The sequence below is a fragment of the Sphaerodactylus townsendi genome, linkage group LG08 (assembly GCF_021028975.2).
Source record: "Sphaerodactylus townsendi isolate TG3544 linkage group LG08, MPM_Stown_v2.3, whole genome shotgun sequence".
In the NCBI taxonomy this organism is placed as follows: domain Eukaryota; kingdom Metazoa; phylum Chordata; class Lepidosauria; order Squamata; family Sphaerodactylidae; genus Sphaerodactylus; species Sphaerodactylus townsendi.
In genome coordinates, this window is record NC_059432.1 from 33,431,358 (window position 1) to 33,450,396 (window position 19,039).

The following is a 19,039-nucleotide window of genomic DNA, read 5'->3' on the forward strand; positions in this document are numbered from 1 at the left end:
ATTTCTGAGTGGAATTTCTTGTGCAGAGCTATTTGTGCAAGAGGAGAATTTCGTGTACAAAGCTATTTGTACAAGAGGAGTCAAAAAACGACCTTCAGGGGAGGGCTGTGATCTTTGTGTACTTGAACTTTTCAGTTAAAAGATTAGAAGTGAGGTAGAGCTAAGTAAACATTTTTTGAGTGTCTGGTGCAGGGCTGAGTGGAATTTCGGTGATATTCTGACAGGACCTCTTGGTGTGGTAACTTCATGGATCCTTCATTTACCTATTGATAAAGTGGGAAACAGCTAGGGGAGAGTTGTAATTACACTATTGTATTATTTCTGGAGGATAAAATATATGATAAATGATAAATCTATGAAATATATAAGCTATGATCCTGTGAATATAATTTCTTGTTGCCAATTAATTTATTGAATTTTTGGTCTCTTTTCCCCCTTCTTTTGGTTAATGATGAAAAAACATGTTACTGCTGTGTATCACTTAAACGTTGAGTAGTTTTCATGGGATACGAAAGCATGGCACAGCTATAACAGTACTGTGGCACAGTTTTTGGCTAGTATCTTACTTAGAAATATGTTGCTAAATGTAGCCTTAGCACATTCTTATTTTTTTCAGTTTGAGACTCTGGCTCATTCTGCACATGCAGAATAATGCACTTTCAAACTGCTTTCAGTGCTCTTTAAAGCTGTGCAGAATAGCAAAATCCACTTGCAAACAGTTGTGAAAGTGGTTGAAAACGCATTATTTTGCATGTGCGGAAGGGGCCTCTGTGTTAAAAAAGCAGCGCCTAAACCCCAATTTTGGTTGTAATCATGCATGATAACCTTGTTCTAATCTAGGTAGATTGAAGATGCGGTGGATTTTATTTGCAATATGCTGCCTGTACATCACAATGGAAGTCCAAGGAATTCCTCAAGATGAAAAGCGAATAACTTTAATGAATACTGTAAGTAATACAGAGAAGAATAAACATTAAAGTATTTGGATAGAATGTTTTGAAAACCTTTTTTCCTATCTCTTTTTTTCTTTTCTTTTGATTATCATTCAGCATTCTAGTTCCTTGTCGGTGTTATGCTTAAAACAGACTGGGGGATCAGTCTGTAGAGTAGCGTAGACAGTTTTGGGTCATTTGTTATTTTTATTCTTTCATATTGAAATTAATGTTCGTTGTAGAATGATGTTTTTAAGTGTGCCTTTCCTTTCTGAATGGGGATGAAATTCTCAGGGGCTGAACCTCTCTTTCAAATATTAGGCAGAAGGGAGGAAGTGTCCCCTTGATACAGGCAATAAATTCTTGCATAATGGATCTGGGGAGGCAAAAATTGACCGCTGAATCACAGGATTTAGTAGCATTGCTATCTGTTTTAAGAATAACACTTACTGCCTTGCCTGTGCCAAGATTTTCAGGAAAGCACTGGGGGGGAGGGGGGTTATATAAAGAAGAGTTTGATTCTATTTCCCAGTTACATTGGGAATATATTTCCTCTGCAGACAGAACTGATCAGATATCATGGATACCCTTGTGAGGAGTATGAAGTTGTAACACAAGATGGCTATATCCTTAGTATCTTCCGAATTCCACATGGGAGAAAGGAGAATGCAAGCACAAGTATGACTTTATATTATACAATAACACGGTCTCCATTGCCCATCAACAGCACTGCTTGCCCTTAACTGCATGCGTGACACTGAAAGTGCCTTCAGTGACACTGAAAGTGCATTTGATGATCACAACAAATGAAATCTTGACTTTAGCATGAACGTACAGCATATCGTTAAGTCACTTCTGCAGACACTGCACAGTTTATCTGAAAGCCAAACACTGTGGCAAGGCAAGTCCAGTTTGGGGGAAGAAGATGTTATTATTATTATTTATTATTTATTAGTTTTATATACCGCCCTCCCCCAGAGGGCTCTGGGCAGTGTACAACATGGAAAATATAGACACATGGAAAATGTAGACACAAATAGAGCACATAACAACATACAAATATAAATATATATTAACACGGCTCTATTATAAATCCAGAGGCCAGTCAGTGTTACCACTGTCCTGGAGAAAAACATTTTTATGGAAGGTGAATTCCACACAGCATAATAATGATGGGTTACATCCGTTATTTTTGAATCTGAGTCTATTTTATTCCATTTTTGTCCTTCCATGAGTGCCCGTTTTCCATGAAGAAAATCATCCGTTTTCTTTCTGCTCCTTTGCACCAACCCACTATTTTTTTACAATGCAAATGTGAAGGCACAAACATCCACAGTCCCCCTTCTGGCCACTCCCACCCTCTGCAAAGAGAATGCTTCCAATTGGTGGAGAATCTACAGCAACCCTGGGAGACCAAACAGGACCCCCCCCCTCTCCCATTTCTCCAGTGTAGAAAAAAGTTTAGGGCTTTGAAACTATGACAGATGGAAACATGAAGCATGCAACCCCCCCCCCCCCAGTGTTGTGATATACAAAATAATAAAATCTGTCCCAAAAGGGAGCAAAGTAGTATGCCCCATCCACATCCAAAGGTGTGCATCTGCCTAGCTACCTGCTCTGAGCAGCCAAAAATTAGAAAGGAAACATTATGAATCTGTTGCTATACACATTTGGGTGAAATGGTATTTACCAAAAAAAGTGCTTGGGGGATATTTCTGAAATGGTGGGCTATCACACCAATCAGCAATTCAGCAGAAACAAAACTGACATGATGTAAGGTGGGAGAATGGGTGGCAGGGTGGGAATCCATGCCATTCCCTTGGTAGTGGGTTATACACGGGATTTTTCAAAAACACAATTTTGGCGGTTTTTGAAAAACCCAGGTTGTAGGAAATATAGTGGGTCAATCCCTCTTTGGAGAAGGGACCCATGGAAAGTTCTCCCCTAAACTGGGATGTTTCTCTCCATCAACTCATTATATTTTTACAGTGCAGAAACTACTGAAGTGTATTATCTCCTTGCCAACTGGCTATTTATATACAACTGGCCATTTATATGCAACTTCTTTCAAAGTCACAAGATATTTTTCTCCAAACCAGTTGGCAAACCTTATTGAAAAACCTCCCAATGAGGCCAATTTGCATAGAACATTTATTGTTTGGGGGGAGGGGCTTGTTTGCTCCAGAACTAGCCCCTCCTCTCTGGTGCCACTTCAGCTATCAGCGAATCTCATATTCTTCCCAGAAAAGATGTAAGCTGCCCCTCTGTGTACTGTTTTACTGTTGTATTTCTATAATGTGATGAAGTAAAGTTGTTGTTATTCCTCTAAAGAAACAATGTTTAATCCCCCTCTAACAAAAAGCCTATTGGCCCAGTCATGCTACAGTGAAACTTTTCCCCTGAAAATAATAATCATAGCCACATATACAAAAGCTTTGAAAGTTATGGAGCCTGCTGTTCCTTTAATGGTGGAAAATGAGCTTGTGAAAAAGGACTTCTGGGAGACAGTTGAAGAGTTTCCACCATCAGAAGAAACACAGAAAACTTAGTGAGAGAAAAAGGACAGAAAGGCAAGGGCAGAGAGTTCTACATTTGTGAGTCACAGTGATTTACATCACATAAGGGACTTTAAAACTGCCAAGGAACTGTGGCTGGGTTTGAGAGAGTTATATGAAAGAAACACTCATAATGAAGGATTGCATTTATCTAGAAAGTTGTACAGTTTGAAATTAAATGAAGGAGGAGATCTGGAAAAAAACATTTAAGCCATGCAGCAGAATTGATGGATCATTTAAAATACTATAGGCAAGAAATTTGACGAAGAGGACAAAGTTATTTTAATTTTATCAAGCTACAATTCTTGGAGCCTAAAGATGAGCTCTCTGTGAAGCACTGGCGTAATGCCCATTGGGCAAGGTGGGCAGCTGCCCAGGGCATCACCTTGTGGGGGGCATCAAAATGCTGGGTTCGTTTTTGGGTATTTTAGTGGTTTTCAATTTTTGGCCTGCAGGGGGCGCAGTGTTTAGGCTAGCGGCACCAAAATTTCAGCGTATCATCAGGGGACTGTTCCCAGGTTTCTGGTTTGGTGAGGTTTGGTCTCGGGTCAGAAAACCTTAACAAAGGCCGCTTTCCGCATCGCTGCGAACGGCTGGGTTGGCACTCTCAAGGCCGTAATTGAAGACGCTGGGACCGTCCCCGCATCGGATGGTCCTGGAAGAAGCGGGCATCCGGGCGCCGCAGAGCTGGCGCTCGATTTACTCCGGAAGCGCATCCCTTTGAAAGCCAGAGGCACCGCCGGTTCGGGGACACTCTGGCCCACTGTTGTCGGTGCCGGAGCTGCCAGGGTACGGTCCCCAGGCCTCGGGCGACGACTGGAGGCCCGGGACAAGGTGAGCGTCGGGAAAGGCATGAAGCCATGCCGCCGGTGCAGCGGCGCTTCTTCAAAAGAGCCAGCGCTTGGGGAAACGCCGCTTCAGGCCGTCGGAGGCGCTGGCGCTGCTGGCGCGCAGCTGCGCCCCCCGTGCGAATGGCGGCCTGGAGAGGGTGTTTTTACCGTCTCCAGGCCGCCATGATTTGCCCGTGCGGAAACGGCCTTAGATTCTTGGGCAAATTTCTAGGATGTTCCTGCAGGGGGTGCATTTTTGGATGTATTGGCACCAAAATTTCAGGGGATCATCTGGAGATGATGGCACCCCCCAAGGTTGGTGCAGTTTGGTTCAGGGGGGCCAAAGTTATGGACCCTCAAAACTATAGCCCCCATCTCCTATTAGCTCCCATTGGAAACAATGGGGGATGGGGCACCCCCTTTGGGAGTCCATAACTTTGGACTCCTTGAACCAAACCTCACCAAACATGGGGAGTAGCATAAGGACAGTCTCCTGATGATATGCTGAAATTGTGGTGCTGATATGTCTAAAAATGCACCCCCTACAGGCACCAATGTCCTGGTGCAAAAAAAATTTGGTCGTGGTGGAGTGGCCGCCCATGGGGGGAGGGGCATCCAACTCAGGTTTTGCCCAGGGCTACAGTTTGCCCAGGGCTGCCTCGTTACGCCCCTGCTGTGAAGTATGTAGTGACACGCCTTAAACAAGAGGCTGCTAGGAGAGCAGAAAAGGCAGCAGAGGATGAATTTTGCTTTACAAAGTATAAACAAAAGAAGCAAAGCTAGAAATGGTTTAAATGGTGGCAAGTTTGGTCATTTTGCTAAAGACTGAAACAAGAGACTGTTTAATTCAAAGCAGCACTGACAAAAAATGGCCACAGGGTGGCAGCAAAAAACATGTTAAAAGTGTTTTTATCATACATGAAAACAGCATAATAATCTCAGATTGCAGAAATAATAATAGTAACAAAGTTAACTTTTCTACCTCTTCAAGATGGTTAATTGATTCAGGGCTTCAATGCACATGGCCTGTGATTCTGAATTTTTCAGAGAATTAAATAAAAATTTGACAGAGACAAGTTACAATTGCTAATGGTAACAGAATTTTTGTTCAAGGAAAAGGATCAGGACTGCTTAAATGTATTGCAGGTGGAAGAACTGTTTCTAATGATGTGCAATATATAGTTTATTTGCCAGAACTAACAGACAATTTGCTCATGGTTTCAGCTTTGACCAAGCGTGGTTTTAATGTAAACTTTAATCAAAACAGATGTGCAGTTACCAGAAATGTAGTTCTCTATGCACAAGGTTTTGAAAATAACTGAGTTTTTGTACTAGACTCATTTGAAGAAAGAATGAATACAATCAAGAGTAACTTGCATACAAGAGTAACTCTGCTTGTGGCATAGGCGGCTTGGGCATAGAAACTTCAAGATTATAACAGATCTACAGAAGAAAGGTCTGGTGAGAGGGATGGAAATTAAACCTTGCAATGTTGATCTAAACAGTGAAACATATGAAGGTTGTCTCTTTTGGAAAGGAAAAAGATCTTCTGGTCCCAAACAAGCTCCAGGAAGTTCAACAAAGCCTCTGCAACTTATTCATTCAGATATATGTGGTCCAATTCAACCAATGTCTTGTTGACATAAGTATATATTAACAATTGTTGATGACTTTTCTGGATACTACATAACTTATTTTTTAAACAACAAAACGGAAACTGCAGAGAAATTGAAGAGTTTTGTTGTAAGTATTGAAAATCAAGCAAAATTACAAGCAATACTTATCAACGATGATGCTGAGTACCCATCATTCCACATTGAATGTTACATGGAAAAGAATGAAATAAAACACTTGCACACTGTACCATATAGCTCTGAACAAAGTGGATTAACTTAAAGGAAAACCCATTCTTTAATGGAGATGGTTAGATGTATGTTGACAGAGTCTAAATTACCAGACAAATACTGGGGTGAGGCAATAATAACAGCAATTTATTTGCGGAACAGACTGCCAACAAAAGCTACGGGCATCTGAACTTTGCTTTCCAAGAATACCAAATATTAGTCACATTAGGACATTTGGATCAAGGGCTTTTGCATATATGCCAGCATAGAAACATTCCAAGCTGAACAATAGAACTGAATTAGGCATAATGACTGGATAAGAAATGGAACACAAAAGTTATAGAATTCTCAATCCAAAGACAGAAGAAGTGAGAATGAGAAGTGTTGTGTATTTCAAAGAAGGAAAGCAATCTTCTGAGTATGTCCCTAACAAGAAATATCATAAAGAGTAACAGACTAAAGAAAAAGGATATGATACACAGGTAACTGAAGATGATAAAGTGAAAATTATTTCAGAAATTGAAAAAAGAGAGATTATTAATCTGCATGCAGAGGATTTACCAGAAGAAGTGGAATCAGAGTCAGAAGACGGAACTGTATGTGAAGACATAAATGAACAAGCAAAACCTTTCATTGGACGCTCATCTCAAAATAACAAAGGAGTGCCAGCAGAGCAACTATCAAATGTTGCAAAGTTAGTGCCTATTTTTGAACCTTCTACATGGAGAGAAATTGACAAACTTCCAGAATAAGAATATGCCAGGTGGATAGAAGCAGCCAAGGAAGAAATTGGAGCACTGAAGAAAAACAAAACTAAATTGCCAAAGAGTAAAAAGGCTATAGGTTGCAAATAGGTGTTTAAACAAAAATTATATGAAAGTGGAAATATGCAACAATATAAACAAAGTTAGTAACAAAAGGATATACACAGAAGTATGGTGAAGATTACGATGAGACATTTGCACCAGTAGTCTAAAATAGTACAATCAAAACTTTACTTCATATTGTAGCATCCAAGAAGCTTCATGTCGAACAGGTGGATGTAAAAATCTGCATTTCTGAATAGAGAAATCGAGGACAAATTATACATGATTCAGCCAGACAGGTTTGAAATCGGTGAAGGACAAATTTGTAAGCTGCACAAGGGGCTATGTGGATTAAAAAAGCGAGAGTGTGGACTGAGAAATTAAATAAAATGCTTTACAACGAAGTTTTATACCAAGTAGAGCAGATCTATGTCTCTTTATGAGGCAGCCAAATGGGAAAAAAGGACTACTATGTAGAAAGGTCAGTTCACCTACCAAAAAGGGCTAGACTGCATTGAAAGGAGTTGTGAGATACTTAAAGAGACAATTGATCTTAAATTAAAGCTGGCAGCGTGATGTCAAACTAGTATGATATACTAAAGCAGACTGGGCTGGTGGCAGAACAGATGGTAAATCCACTAGTGGGTTTGTGTTCCTGTATGGGAATGGAACTGTACATTGGACCAGTCACAAACAAAACTCAGTGGCCTCTTCCTCCACAGAGGAAAAGTATGTTTCACCTTCAGAGGCATGCAGAAAAGCAATGTGGCTTGCTCAAATTTTGGAAGACACAGGAGTGCCAGAAACAAAGCCTATTCAACTCATGGAAGACAATCAATGTTGTTTAAAATTGGTGGAGTCTGAAAAAATAAATATGCGTACAAAGCACATAGCCATCAGATGCTATGCTATAAGAGACTTGAACCTGAAGGAGTTTAACAAGTTTTGAGATGGTTTTGAAAGACTATGAATGAAGTGAAATTTGGTTAATGCAAATTGGGCTCATTGAGAAGGGGATTGTTGAAAAAAAAACAATGAGGCCTAATTTGCATAGAATGTTTACTGTTTGTTTATTTGTTTGTTTATTTGTTGGATTTTATATACTGCCCATCCCCGAAGGGCACTGGGTGGTGTACAATATATGTTAAGACTTACTAAAAGAAAACCAGTTACAAATAACATAAGACCAATTAAAAGTTAGTAAATAATTAATACATAGTTATGGAGGGAGGAAGTTTGCTCCAAATGTTTAGTCCAGAACTAACCCCTCTTCTCTGGTACCACTTCAATTGTTCAGTGAGTGTTATATTCTCCTCAGGAAAAGATGTAAACTGCATCTCTAAGTACTGTTTTGCTATTGTATTTCTGTAATGTTCTGAAGTAAAGCTGTTATTCTTCTTCAAAAGAAACACTGTTTAATCCCTCTCTAACAACCCTAAGTGTGAACCTAATATCCAACACAAGTAATTGTGTGTGCATTTTTTTGGCAATGGCAAAACAGTTATCACAATGGGAGAAAGTTGTGATGTACCCTACACGTTCTGCTATATATTGGGAGGCTTTATCCCATCACCAAATTCCTTGGCAAAATACACAATAGATTATGATAACTTGGATTTGATGAGAGGAATCTTTGTCCGTCACACAGTATAATCTCCATATTTTCCTTTCAGGTCCAAAGCCTGCTGTATTGCTGCAAAATGGCCTGTTTTTAGAAGCTTTTGTTTGGGTTGCCAATGGTCCTCATAATAGCCTAGGCTTTGCCCTAGCAGATAATGGCTGTGATGTCTGGATGGGAAACAGCAGAGGGACCCGATGGTCTAAAAAACATGTATCCCTTTCAGTAGAAGATGATGATTTCTGGGCATTCAGGTAGATTGTTTCCTAAAGGAATTCTATGAAAGTAATTTTTCAGTCCTATGTGGAAGAGAGTTCAGTGTTTAAAAGAGTGACCTGTTATAGAACCCCCAAATAGCGCCTGACCATATCTATTTTTATTTTTGAAATTTACCAGTAGCTGCTGCATTTCTAACCCTAGACTTATACTCAATAAGTTTTCCCAGTTTTTTGTGGTAAAATTAGGTGCCTCAACTTATATTTGGGTCAACTTATACACAAGTATATATGGTAATTATTTAATTTAATGAAATCAGGGCATGATCTTTAGTGTTCAAATATATTGGGGACACACCTTGCTTTAGCAAATGGCATTTACATTTACAGCTTTGATCACATGGCTCAATACGATCTTCCAGCAACAATAGATTTTATCCTGCAGAAAACTGGACAGCAGCAACTGTTTTATGTTGGCCACTCTCAAGGCAGCACTATAGGTAAGCTGATAAGATTGCAGCGTCCAAACAAAACTGACTCAAAAAGTAGCTCTGATTATTGTTTTTAATTCAGTGGGAATTACATGGAAGTGTGGGCTGCTTCTTACACTCAGCTATGGACTACTATCAAATGTGATATCTTAAATTCCTTTCACAATCCCTCTAATGTGTAAGATCACTTAGCTATTGTCCTGATAAAATCATATCATAGCAGAAGATAATGATATCAAATGGGGTATGGAAATGTATCATGTTGTTGGCACATGGGATATTTGGCAGCATATGGAGACTCAGCCTTGACCTGGATAGCCCAGGCTAGCTTGTTTTTGTCAGATCTCAGGAGCTTAATTAATTAATTGATTGATTATATATTTATACCCCACCCAATTCCCAACCAAGGCTGGGTTCAGTGTGGCTTACAAGTAGAAATTAAAATAATACAACAATCAAATCACAAATAAAACACTATAGTAAATACAATCTAACTATATTAGTATTTATTGGCCACCAATTAATATTCTCAGAACTAATAAAAAGAGGTAAGTGGGGGAGGCAGATTCTAATGATATGGTGCCGGTGGCAATTATCTAGCATCAGATGTAAATGTGGATAATGGATGATATGGTGTAGGTGGCAATTATCTAGCATCAGATGTAGATGTGGATGATGGAGGCTGGCTATTACAGATTACATTCTTCACTCACAAGATGGCCTCAATGGAGGCTGGCTATTACAGATGACATTCTTCACTCACAAGATGGACTCATTCAAAGGCCCAGTAGAACATCTCTGTCTTATAGGCCCTACAGAACCGATTGAGGTCTTGTGGGGCCCTGGTGTCAACTGACAGAGACTTAGCATTCTGATGCCATTTTGTAGCAATGTGAAGTGAGATAAAATTCACAACTCAGTGAGCTAACACTATCACTTCTGGCACTTAACTGGGATTGAGCCCCATTGAATAAAATGAGACTTACTTCTGAGTAGAATCCCAGTAGGCATCCCTATTGCAGCTGTGTAGTATCAAGTTTCCTAACAAGGGTTTGCATTTCCAGTATACTTTTGATATTCCAAATGATTCAAATCAATCAAGAAATATAGCACCTGCCATCTGACTTATGAATTAACAAGAGAAGACATGCAAGGGTGGGGAAGCGGAGGGGAGAAATGAATGAACATCTTGACAGTGTCACATGAAAGTAAGCATTTGGGGACTGGAATGACCTCATTTGTGAGGGATGAGATAGTGATGGTGTTCCTCTCTCCCATCCATAGTCTCAGGGCAATGCGATTGCCCTCAGAGACTGTGTTGCAAATTATATAGCCTGTGGTGTTTGCTTTGGCAGCACATATATGAAAATTGGAACGATACAGAGAATTATGTAGTCTGTGAAGGGAAATACCCAACCTGTGTGAATTTAATCCTTCTGGCCTGGTTTACAAAACTGCTTGCTGAAAACTCTGCAGCAAGGTGAGGAAAATGCAAACTCACTGAGAGTGGGAACTGGGACAGAGGAACTGAACCATTTAATGGGTTTATTGTAAATTAAACAACTATTCTTTGCCTTGTTTGGCACATTTTGCTGCTTAGGTAGCACCAACTTGTACAAAAATACACTTTGCACAGTTCTCTTCAATTCACATTTGGAAGGATTCTTCCAAGAGACTGAAAGTGAGGGTTGCCAATAGTCTGGAGGGGGAAAAGTCCTTAATGTTACTTACCTCCATTCTATGGCAAGCTTAGACTACCTATTATTTATTTCTATTTATTTAAATTTGTAACCTGCCCTCCTCCGAAGGGCTCAGCTAAAGGGACAACACATCTTCCCCATCTAGGTTATAGGTAATCCTATGAGAAGGTGCTTATTAGAGAATGTTTCTTGCCCTTGGTGCACTGTTTTCAGCTCTGTGCTTCACTGTGGGATCTCCTCATTTACACATGAGAAGGTGCCCCACTCTTCCCCCAAGCCTAGCCACCATTTTGCCTGACCCCTGCTTCTGCGTTGGAAAATTGTTCAGTACTCTTTTGGGTTTTTTAAAAAACCTTTTTCAAAAAATATCTTTTTTTAAAAAAAAGAAACCCTACTGACCCCTCAGAAATGCCAGAGGAACTGCTGCTGTGTGAGCAGGAGAAGGCAGGGAGGAGTGGAAAAGCCAAAAGGGACAAAACACACATTGGTGTGCTTCACTATCCCTGAACAGGCAGGGAAAACATCACATTTTGCCCTCTTTGAAAACCGTAGGGCTTCTCTGATCTGCAGCACAGTGAGTTCTGAAGAGGGGGCAATGTATACAATTGACAATCTGACTCAAAGGTAACGTATGCTTGACATGAAGAGGCCACAATATAAACTTATGCTGTTCATTTGGTTTGCAAAACTATTGGTAATAAAGGACTCAGGACACAAAATGAGGTACTTTTTAGTCACATTTATTTCAGTGGGATAAATTTAATAATTGTGCTAACTTTTCCAGTGAGCTTAACCAGAACTAAAAATTATTCAGTTTACCCAAATCAAGCACATTCTCAGAACAGCAGCACTCCTAAAACTCAATCTTGGAACACTACCTTAATATTTGTATTCCAGTAATTGTGAGAAAGTATAGCTTATTGTTACTTGAACTTAAAAATCAGAAGTCACCTGTAAATTTTGGAATTATTTTCAGATAATTTGCTTGCATTCCTGGAAATAATTATTTGCCTGCTTCTTTGCTTCTTCCCTCAGGTTTTATAGCTTTTTCCACTATGCCTGATTTGGCTAGAAAAATCAAGATAAACTTTGCCTTAGCTCCCGTCGTCTCAGTCAAATATGCCATCCCATTATTAAGAAAGTTTGTTATGCTTCCTGATTTCATTTACAAGGTATGTACTTCTTTTGACTTAGTTCTGTTGTGTAAAAATTGAACTGTTCTGTGATTACTGTGAAAGACTTAGGGCCATGTGAAGTCAGGTTGCTGGTATATTAAAAAGCATTGGGTCGACCTGCCCTCAGCAGACCAACTAAGCTTTTCTGTGCCGTCAGTCCACAGAGGGCAAGTCAACCCAGTGCTTTTCAGTGGGTGGCAGACATGTTTTCCAAGTGGCTAAAATTCTCTCATGTGTGCCTGAGTAGCTGCAAAGATGACTTTTTGAATTTTTTTTAAAGGAAAACTATATACTGCTGGAATCGGCAGGACCAGCTGAATACAACTGTGTACTTTTGGGGCTGAAAAAGCAGCCAGGATAAGAGCCTGCAGAGCAAACATCCTGGGGCAAATAGCAGCAGGGAGAATCCCTTCAACTGCACACAAAATGTCAGGCACGAGCTGAGAGGGAAACTGACCAGAGAGCAAAATGGTTGTATGGGAACCATAAGATGCCTCTTGAGCTCTGCATGGTGGGTTAGGGGGAAAAGGTGCACTTTGAAGCATTTTTTTCCCAAAAAGACATCTTAAGCAGAAATAAGGCATCCTAAGGATATCTTGGAAAAAGGCTGTGTGGAGTGCCTTCCTAGGATGCCTTTTTTGTATCCTCAGGATGTCTTATTTCAACCGTGCAGAACAGACCATCAATATGTTTGTAAATAATGGTAGAAGGTAGAATAATAACTTCTGGGTAGTTATGTAGTTACAACAATATGTGCTTCTCTGACTCTTACAGACAATACTTGGCACTAAGGAATTTAAGTGGCGAAGGAGGACATCTCATGACACATATGGCCTTTGTAATTTTTTCAAAGTTCCAATTATTTGTTATAATATCATGCATAACTTGTTTGGATCACAGCAAAAGTCCCTAAATATGGTATGTAGAATTCGACAGACACCAGTGTACAGAACACTTATTTATTTTTCTAAAAGACCAACAGTACCTTTGGGAGGAGAAATTATTTTTTAAAAACTCTTTGCACCTTTCAGAGTCAAGTAGATGAATATGCAGTGCAACCTTTAGATGGGACATCTGTACAAAATCTAATACACTGGTTACAGGTAAGTACTTTGCAACAAAATCAACTAATCTGGCATAATAGAATTTGTTTAAAAAAACCCTCACTAGCTATATATGGGTTAAGTTGTATCTACTTTACATGAAGGAGGACAAATCTGCAGGCATATATTGCTCCTTTACACATTGAATCTAGAGGGTCCATTTTGCGAATGGTTTAGCCTTTCATCATGCATCCAGAAGAACAGGTCGCTTCCACCAGAACAAGGTATCTTGAGCCAATGGAAGGCTTTACCATTTCTGAAACAAAACCTTTGGGTCCAATCCATGAGCTATAGATCTATCATCTTAGATAGTTAGCTTTTGCAGAGCAGGTTGAGCAAAAGAATACTTATGGAGCCAGTGTGAAAAGTGGCCAAGAAGAGCACCTTCATAAAGCTCCATCTAGGTTGTCATTTCTTACCCTGCGTAGACTCAGATGATCTGGCTCTAGTGATTCATGCTTTACTAACCTCTCAGTTGGACTACAGCAATATGCACCATTGCAGGCTTGAACACAACACAGAAACAACACCTTGTTCTCAATGTGGCAGCCTGATTCTTGTCAGGGGGTAGCTGATGGGAATATATCTCACTCATCTTGAAACATGCTGATTGCCAGGATGTTTCCAAGTTCAGTCCAAATTCCTTGGCCCATATATCTCAAGATCTGTCGTCTCCCATATATCCCTGTGTTCCAGCTACAGGATGTCACTTAGGATGTCCTGCCTGGTATTGACCACAGTCTGGGCCTTTGCCATCACAGCTTCCACTCTGTGGAACAGGCTCCTTGAGGAGGTGATGGATCTTTGCACCTAGTGAAGATCTTTAGGAGGCACTGTAAGACTTATTTGCTTGCCAGGGCTTTCGATGGGGTGACTAGCAGCTCACTTTTTGGGGGTGGGGGTTAGGAAATACCTTTTTAAAATTTATATTTGGCTTTAATTTGTAATGTTTTAATTATCTGTAAGTTGCCTTGAGCCAAGAAGGAATTTATTTTAATAAGTAAATGAACCAGACAAGGACCTTTCTTTCATTAGATGAAGCAACAGTTATGACTGACAGCAAAAAGGGACACCAAGCATGCACTCATGTTCCCCAGGAGCTGTTTGGGAGCAGGATCACTACAATATTTTAAGAATCCCTGAACTCTAGGGTTTCTAGAGCACTGCAGGGTAAGGCATCAGCAGCATTGCCCCCCCTCCCGCCCTTCATTTCCTTTCCTTGTTCTCTGAAGCAAGGGAAGTCAATGGAGAATAGGGATGAGAGTTCTGTCAGCATCACCATCACCTAACAACCCTACAGCCACATCCAAGACAGGCAGCTGCCTGTGGCCCATACATGTTTGAAGGGTCTAGCAAGACTGATCCTGTGTTGGTGCAGTAATGTAACCAAATTTAGGCCTGGATTGGTTCAGGTCACACCCCAGCAACTCACATGAAATGAAGCAAAACAAAAACATCCCCCCAACTTCCCCCACCTTTGTTGAAGATATTAAAGAAATGGGTTTTTAAAAACAAAGCATATAGTTCATTGAGGTCTTAATGTGCAGAAAACTAGCAAAACTAACTAGCTGTGGTTCTGTCCCTAGCAGGTAGCAAACTATACTCTCTTTTACATTCTAAAGCATTAACAAGTGGCTCCCATAGAGCATACAAAGTGTTCTCTGCCTAGCAAGAGCTCTCATAGGGTGGAGGGAAAAGCTCGCAACATCCTGGACTCCTTCCCCAACCAGTCATGATCACAGGACTGTCTCTATGGACTCTCTGGACAGGAGTGAGCTCCCCCTCCCACACCAGATTCACAGCTGAACTGTGTGAACAGAATTAACAGGATTTTGAAAGGACCTTGAGAGCAAACCTTGAGAGGATTAGTGGGGGACATTTGCAGACCTGTCAGAATGCAGCAAGATGAGTTTCATTCAAAGTTTTGGGTTATGTTTGGCTCAGGGACATGCCTTAGCTGAGCAGAATTTTCTTACAACAGGCATGACTCCCTAACCTTAAGCTTAAAGTCTAAGGGAAAGAAATACAACTTGGGGCATCAAAAATTGACTAGGAGGATCCTGAGTAGAACATATGAATACGTGGGTCCCAGAGCCAGGGTGAGGTCATCCTGACAGAGAATGGCAGATGGTGGAAGGAGAGAAGAGTTTGGATTTATATCTTGCCTTTCTCTCCTGTAAAGTGATCCAAAGGGGCTTACAAGCTCCTTCCCTTCTTCTCTCCACAACAGACGCCTTGTGAGGTAGGTAAAACTGACAAGCCCAAGAACACCCAGCCAGCTTTGTGTGTAGGAGCAGGGAAACAAATCCAGTTCACCAGATCAAAGTCTGCCACTCATAGACTGTTTCTGAACAGCGGCAGAAGTGGCTCTTCCATCGGCATAATGAATGCCGGTGGAGGCTCGGGACTGCTTGCACAGTCTCATGTGGGCAACCTCGAAGCTACAGCGAACTGCAGAGGCAGTTCTGAACAGAGCCACCTTGGGTTCATCCTGTTCACCTTATGTCTCCCCCCTGCACAGCCCTGGATGTCTGAAGGGACATGCCCATGCCGGTGGCCGGTGCAGAAACAGCCATAGGGAGGAGTGGGAAATTAAACCTGGTTCTCCAGATTAGAGCCCACTGCTCTTAACCACTATACCATGATGGTTTCAATCGATTAGGATCAGAATGTCCTGTTGATGGGGCTCAGGAATCACATATTCCCACTCAAGCCCCTACCAGCATGGCCAATTGGCCATGCTGACAGAGGCTGATGGGAATTGTAGTTCCTGAACATCTGGAGAGCCACAGGTTCCCTACCCCTGCACTAGACTAAGCTGGAGGATGCCAACCTCTTCCTACTATCCTTTAAGATTAATTTACCTGTGACATAATGAAGCAACACGATATTAGCTAGTTCTTATTGCTTGCTGTAATCGCTATAGAAACTTACTAAAGTTGTAACTCCTTAATTTGTAACAGCTGGTTATTCAGAATCCTCATTCAGAATCTGTATGGAAACTGCTGTACTCTGAAAATCTTGTCTCTTTCTAGGTGCTGAAGAGCAGCAAACTACAAGCCTATGATTATGGAATGTTAAAAAACTTAGAACTTTATGAACAGGTAAAGTATTTTAGAGGGAGTATTGTTTTAGTTTTCCTTAAACAGTATATTGGGGTCTTTCTCATGAAACATCAGAAGTTATGGCAGGCTCTGAAGCCACTTCAACAGTTCCTCAGTTTGCAGGATAGACAAGCAAAAATAGGCCAATCCCCCTTCTACCCAAATGTGACTAAACTGAGGAGTAAAAACAGAAATATCACACTAAATTTGCAACATATCTATTTATCTGGTTGTGGTGGGTTTTCCGGGCTGTGTGGCTGTGGTCCGGTAGATCTTGTTCCTAATGTTTTGCCTGCATCCATTGCTGGCATCTTCAGAGGTATATCACAGAGGCCGTTTCCGCACGGAGGCGGAAGGGGTTGGGTCGGCGTATTCCACGCTGACCCGACCCCTCTGTGTTGCTGCTACTGTGTTTTAAACTATTTCAATGCATATATGCTTATATTTTATCACTGTATATTGCAGTGATGGCGAACCTTTTCAAGATTGAGTGCCCAAATTGCAACCCAAAACCCACTTATTTATCGCAAAGTGCCAACAGGCAATGTAACCTGAATACTGAGGTTTTAGTTTAGCAAAAACGGTTGGCTCTGAGGCGCGTATTACTCAGGAGTAAGCTTGGTGAAGCAACCATGCAATGCTTCGAATGGGTGAATCACGACCCTAGGAGGGTTTACTCAGAAGCAAGCCCCATTGCCAGCAACCGAGCTTACTCCCAGGTAAAGGATCATGCCCAGGCAGCCTAGATGTGTGTGTGTGTGGGGGGGTGATTTTCCACCCCTTCCACATGATGAACTCTGTGCGTGCGTGCCCACAGAGAGGGCTCTGAGTGCCACCTCTGGCACCCATGCCATAGGTTCGCTGCCACTGGTATATTGGGTGTTGCCTCTTTTGGCCTTATTGTTCACTGCTCAGAGCCCTTCTGGGGTTGGGTGGTGTAGGAAAATTAATAAATAATAATAATAAAAATATTGTATGCAGCACCTTTTACAAGTAAGGCAGGATTTGGCTAGGGTTGTTCATACCCTGATCACACCCAGGTTAAATTACTCCATGCTCTACATGGGGCTTCCTTGGCAGTTGGTTTAGAAGCTTCAGTGGTTTGCAGTGTGGCTGTGAAATCCATGGTAGGCACAGTGTTTCAATATTAGAATGACTTCACTGGCTGCCTATCTGCTCCTGTGTCCAAGTCATCACTCCCATTTAAAGCAATTAACATCTTAGAGCCCAGATAATTAAAGGACAGTGCCTGTCCTCTGAGATCTCTGAGGCATTGCCCTGTCTCCCTCCTTTTTCAGATGTAAGGCATTAAGCAACTGGGAGCCGGGGCTTTCCAGTAATGGCTCAACTCTCCTCTTGGATCTCCAGTCTTTCTGACCCTGCCTGCCACCAGATTTGCTGTATTTCTGGCCCTCATCCATCATTTTATTGGAATCAGATTTGCCAACCTCCAGGTGTGGCCTGGTGATCTCCTAGAATTACAACTGATCTCCAGACTACAGAGATCAGTTCTTCTGGAAAGGGAATCTATGCAATTATACCCCACTGAGGTCTCTCCCCAAACCTCGTCCTCCTCAGCTCCACCCCCAAATCTCCGGGAATTTCCCAGTCATGAGCCGGCAACCTTAAATGAAATGTTTGGCATATAACATGCCTGATTTTCATTTTAACAACCTTGTTGCGTGCCTATATTATAACGTGCTTTTAAAAATGGTAACCAAAAATGTATTTTGTAGTCTCTTTTTTTTATTTTTTTATTTTACTTCTTAAAAAGGTACATCCTCCTGAATACAACGTTACGAATATGAATATATCAACTGCAGTTTGGAATGTTGGAGATGATCCATTTTCTAATCCTGAGGATATTGCCGTCTTACTCTCTCAAATCACAAACCTCGCATACCACAAGTTTATTCCTGAATGGGATCATGATAGTTTCTACTATCGTCCAGATGCTTATGTTCAAGTGCATAGTGAAATCCTTAATATGATCAAGGAGTCTTATTGAAAACAGGGTAAGCAATGCAGAGGACATTGTGTGAGAAGTCTAGACTCATCCATTTCAATTTTCTAAGACTGGAGAAACTCTGCAAAGGCTTGTATTATAAACCTCAAAGACCGTGGCCTGGTCACACCAAGTTTAGGGTTGATTGTCCTGGCAAGAGATATGCCAAAATTTCTTGTGAATTTTCATGAATTTGAATTTTTTTTTGTTTTTCTTGAAATTCCCACAGATACTTGCCCAAAAAGGACCCTCCATCCCATTCCCCTAGAATGAACCATAAGTAAAATTTGGTACTGATATGAAAGGCTCAACTTAACACTACAGAAGTATGCAAAGGTGGACCAACAACTTGATCTCCCTTCCTGACCTCCTTGGAAGGGGCCTTTTGCAGTAGAAAAGAGATGGAGGAGGCAGAAGGCCTTTTACTTGTAAACTTTCTTTGATATGACTCTCCTTGTCACTTCTCCACATCTGTGCTTACATGGAAGCTATGTACCTGAAATCCCAGGGGAAAGAAGCCAGCCAGACAAGAGGCTGGAGGGGGATGAATGATAGGGAAAGGCACTTTAATGAAGGAAATATAGGGCTACCATTACATATACAGTATGATATGCAGCTTGGCTATAATATAGAGGAAGAAATGAATATGTTTTTCCCAAGG

General features: G+C 41.1%; 1 protein-coding gene across 1 annotated transcript; it reads left to right on the plus strand.

Moving 5' to 3' along the window:
- The first annotated feature begins 230 nt into the window (after window positions 1–230).
- LOC125437967 (lipase member M-like) lies at window positions 231–18,717 on the plus strand. The gene is made up of 11 exons (XM_048506075.1): window positions 231–238; window positions 841–947; window positions 1,493–1,610; window positions 8,641–8,839; window positions 9,191–9,300; window positions 12,027–12,163; window positions 12,941–13,084; window positions 13,198–13,269; window positions 16,305–16,373; window positions 18,148–18,388; window positions 18,608–18,717. Exons 2-10 carry the CDS (start codon window positions 852–854, stop codon window positions 18,379–18,381), a joined length of 1,179 nt encoding a protein of 392 aa, XP_048362032.1. The 5' UTR covers window positions 231–238; window positions 841–851; the 3' UTR covers window positions 18,382–18,388; window positions 18,608–18,717.
- The last annotated feature ends 322 nt before the right edge of the window (window positions 18,718–19,039 follow it).

Coding starts and splice junctions, on each gene's coding strand:
- LOC125437967 (XM_048506075.1), top strand. CDS start 852: ATGCGGTGGATTTTATTTGCAATATGCTGCCTGTACATCACAATGGAA. Junction 948..1,492: donor GAATAACTTTAATGAATACT/GTAAGTAATACA, acceptor TTTCCTCTGCAG/ACAGAACTGATCAGATATCA. Junction 9,301..12,026: donor CTCTCAAGGCAGCACTATAG/GTAAGCTGATAA, acceptor TTCTTCCCTCAG/GTTTTATAGCTTTTTCCACT.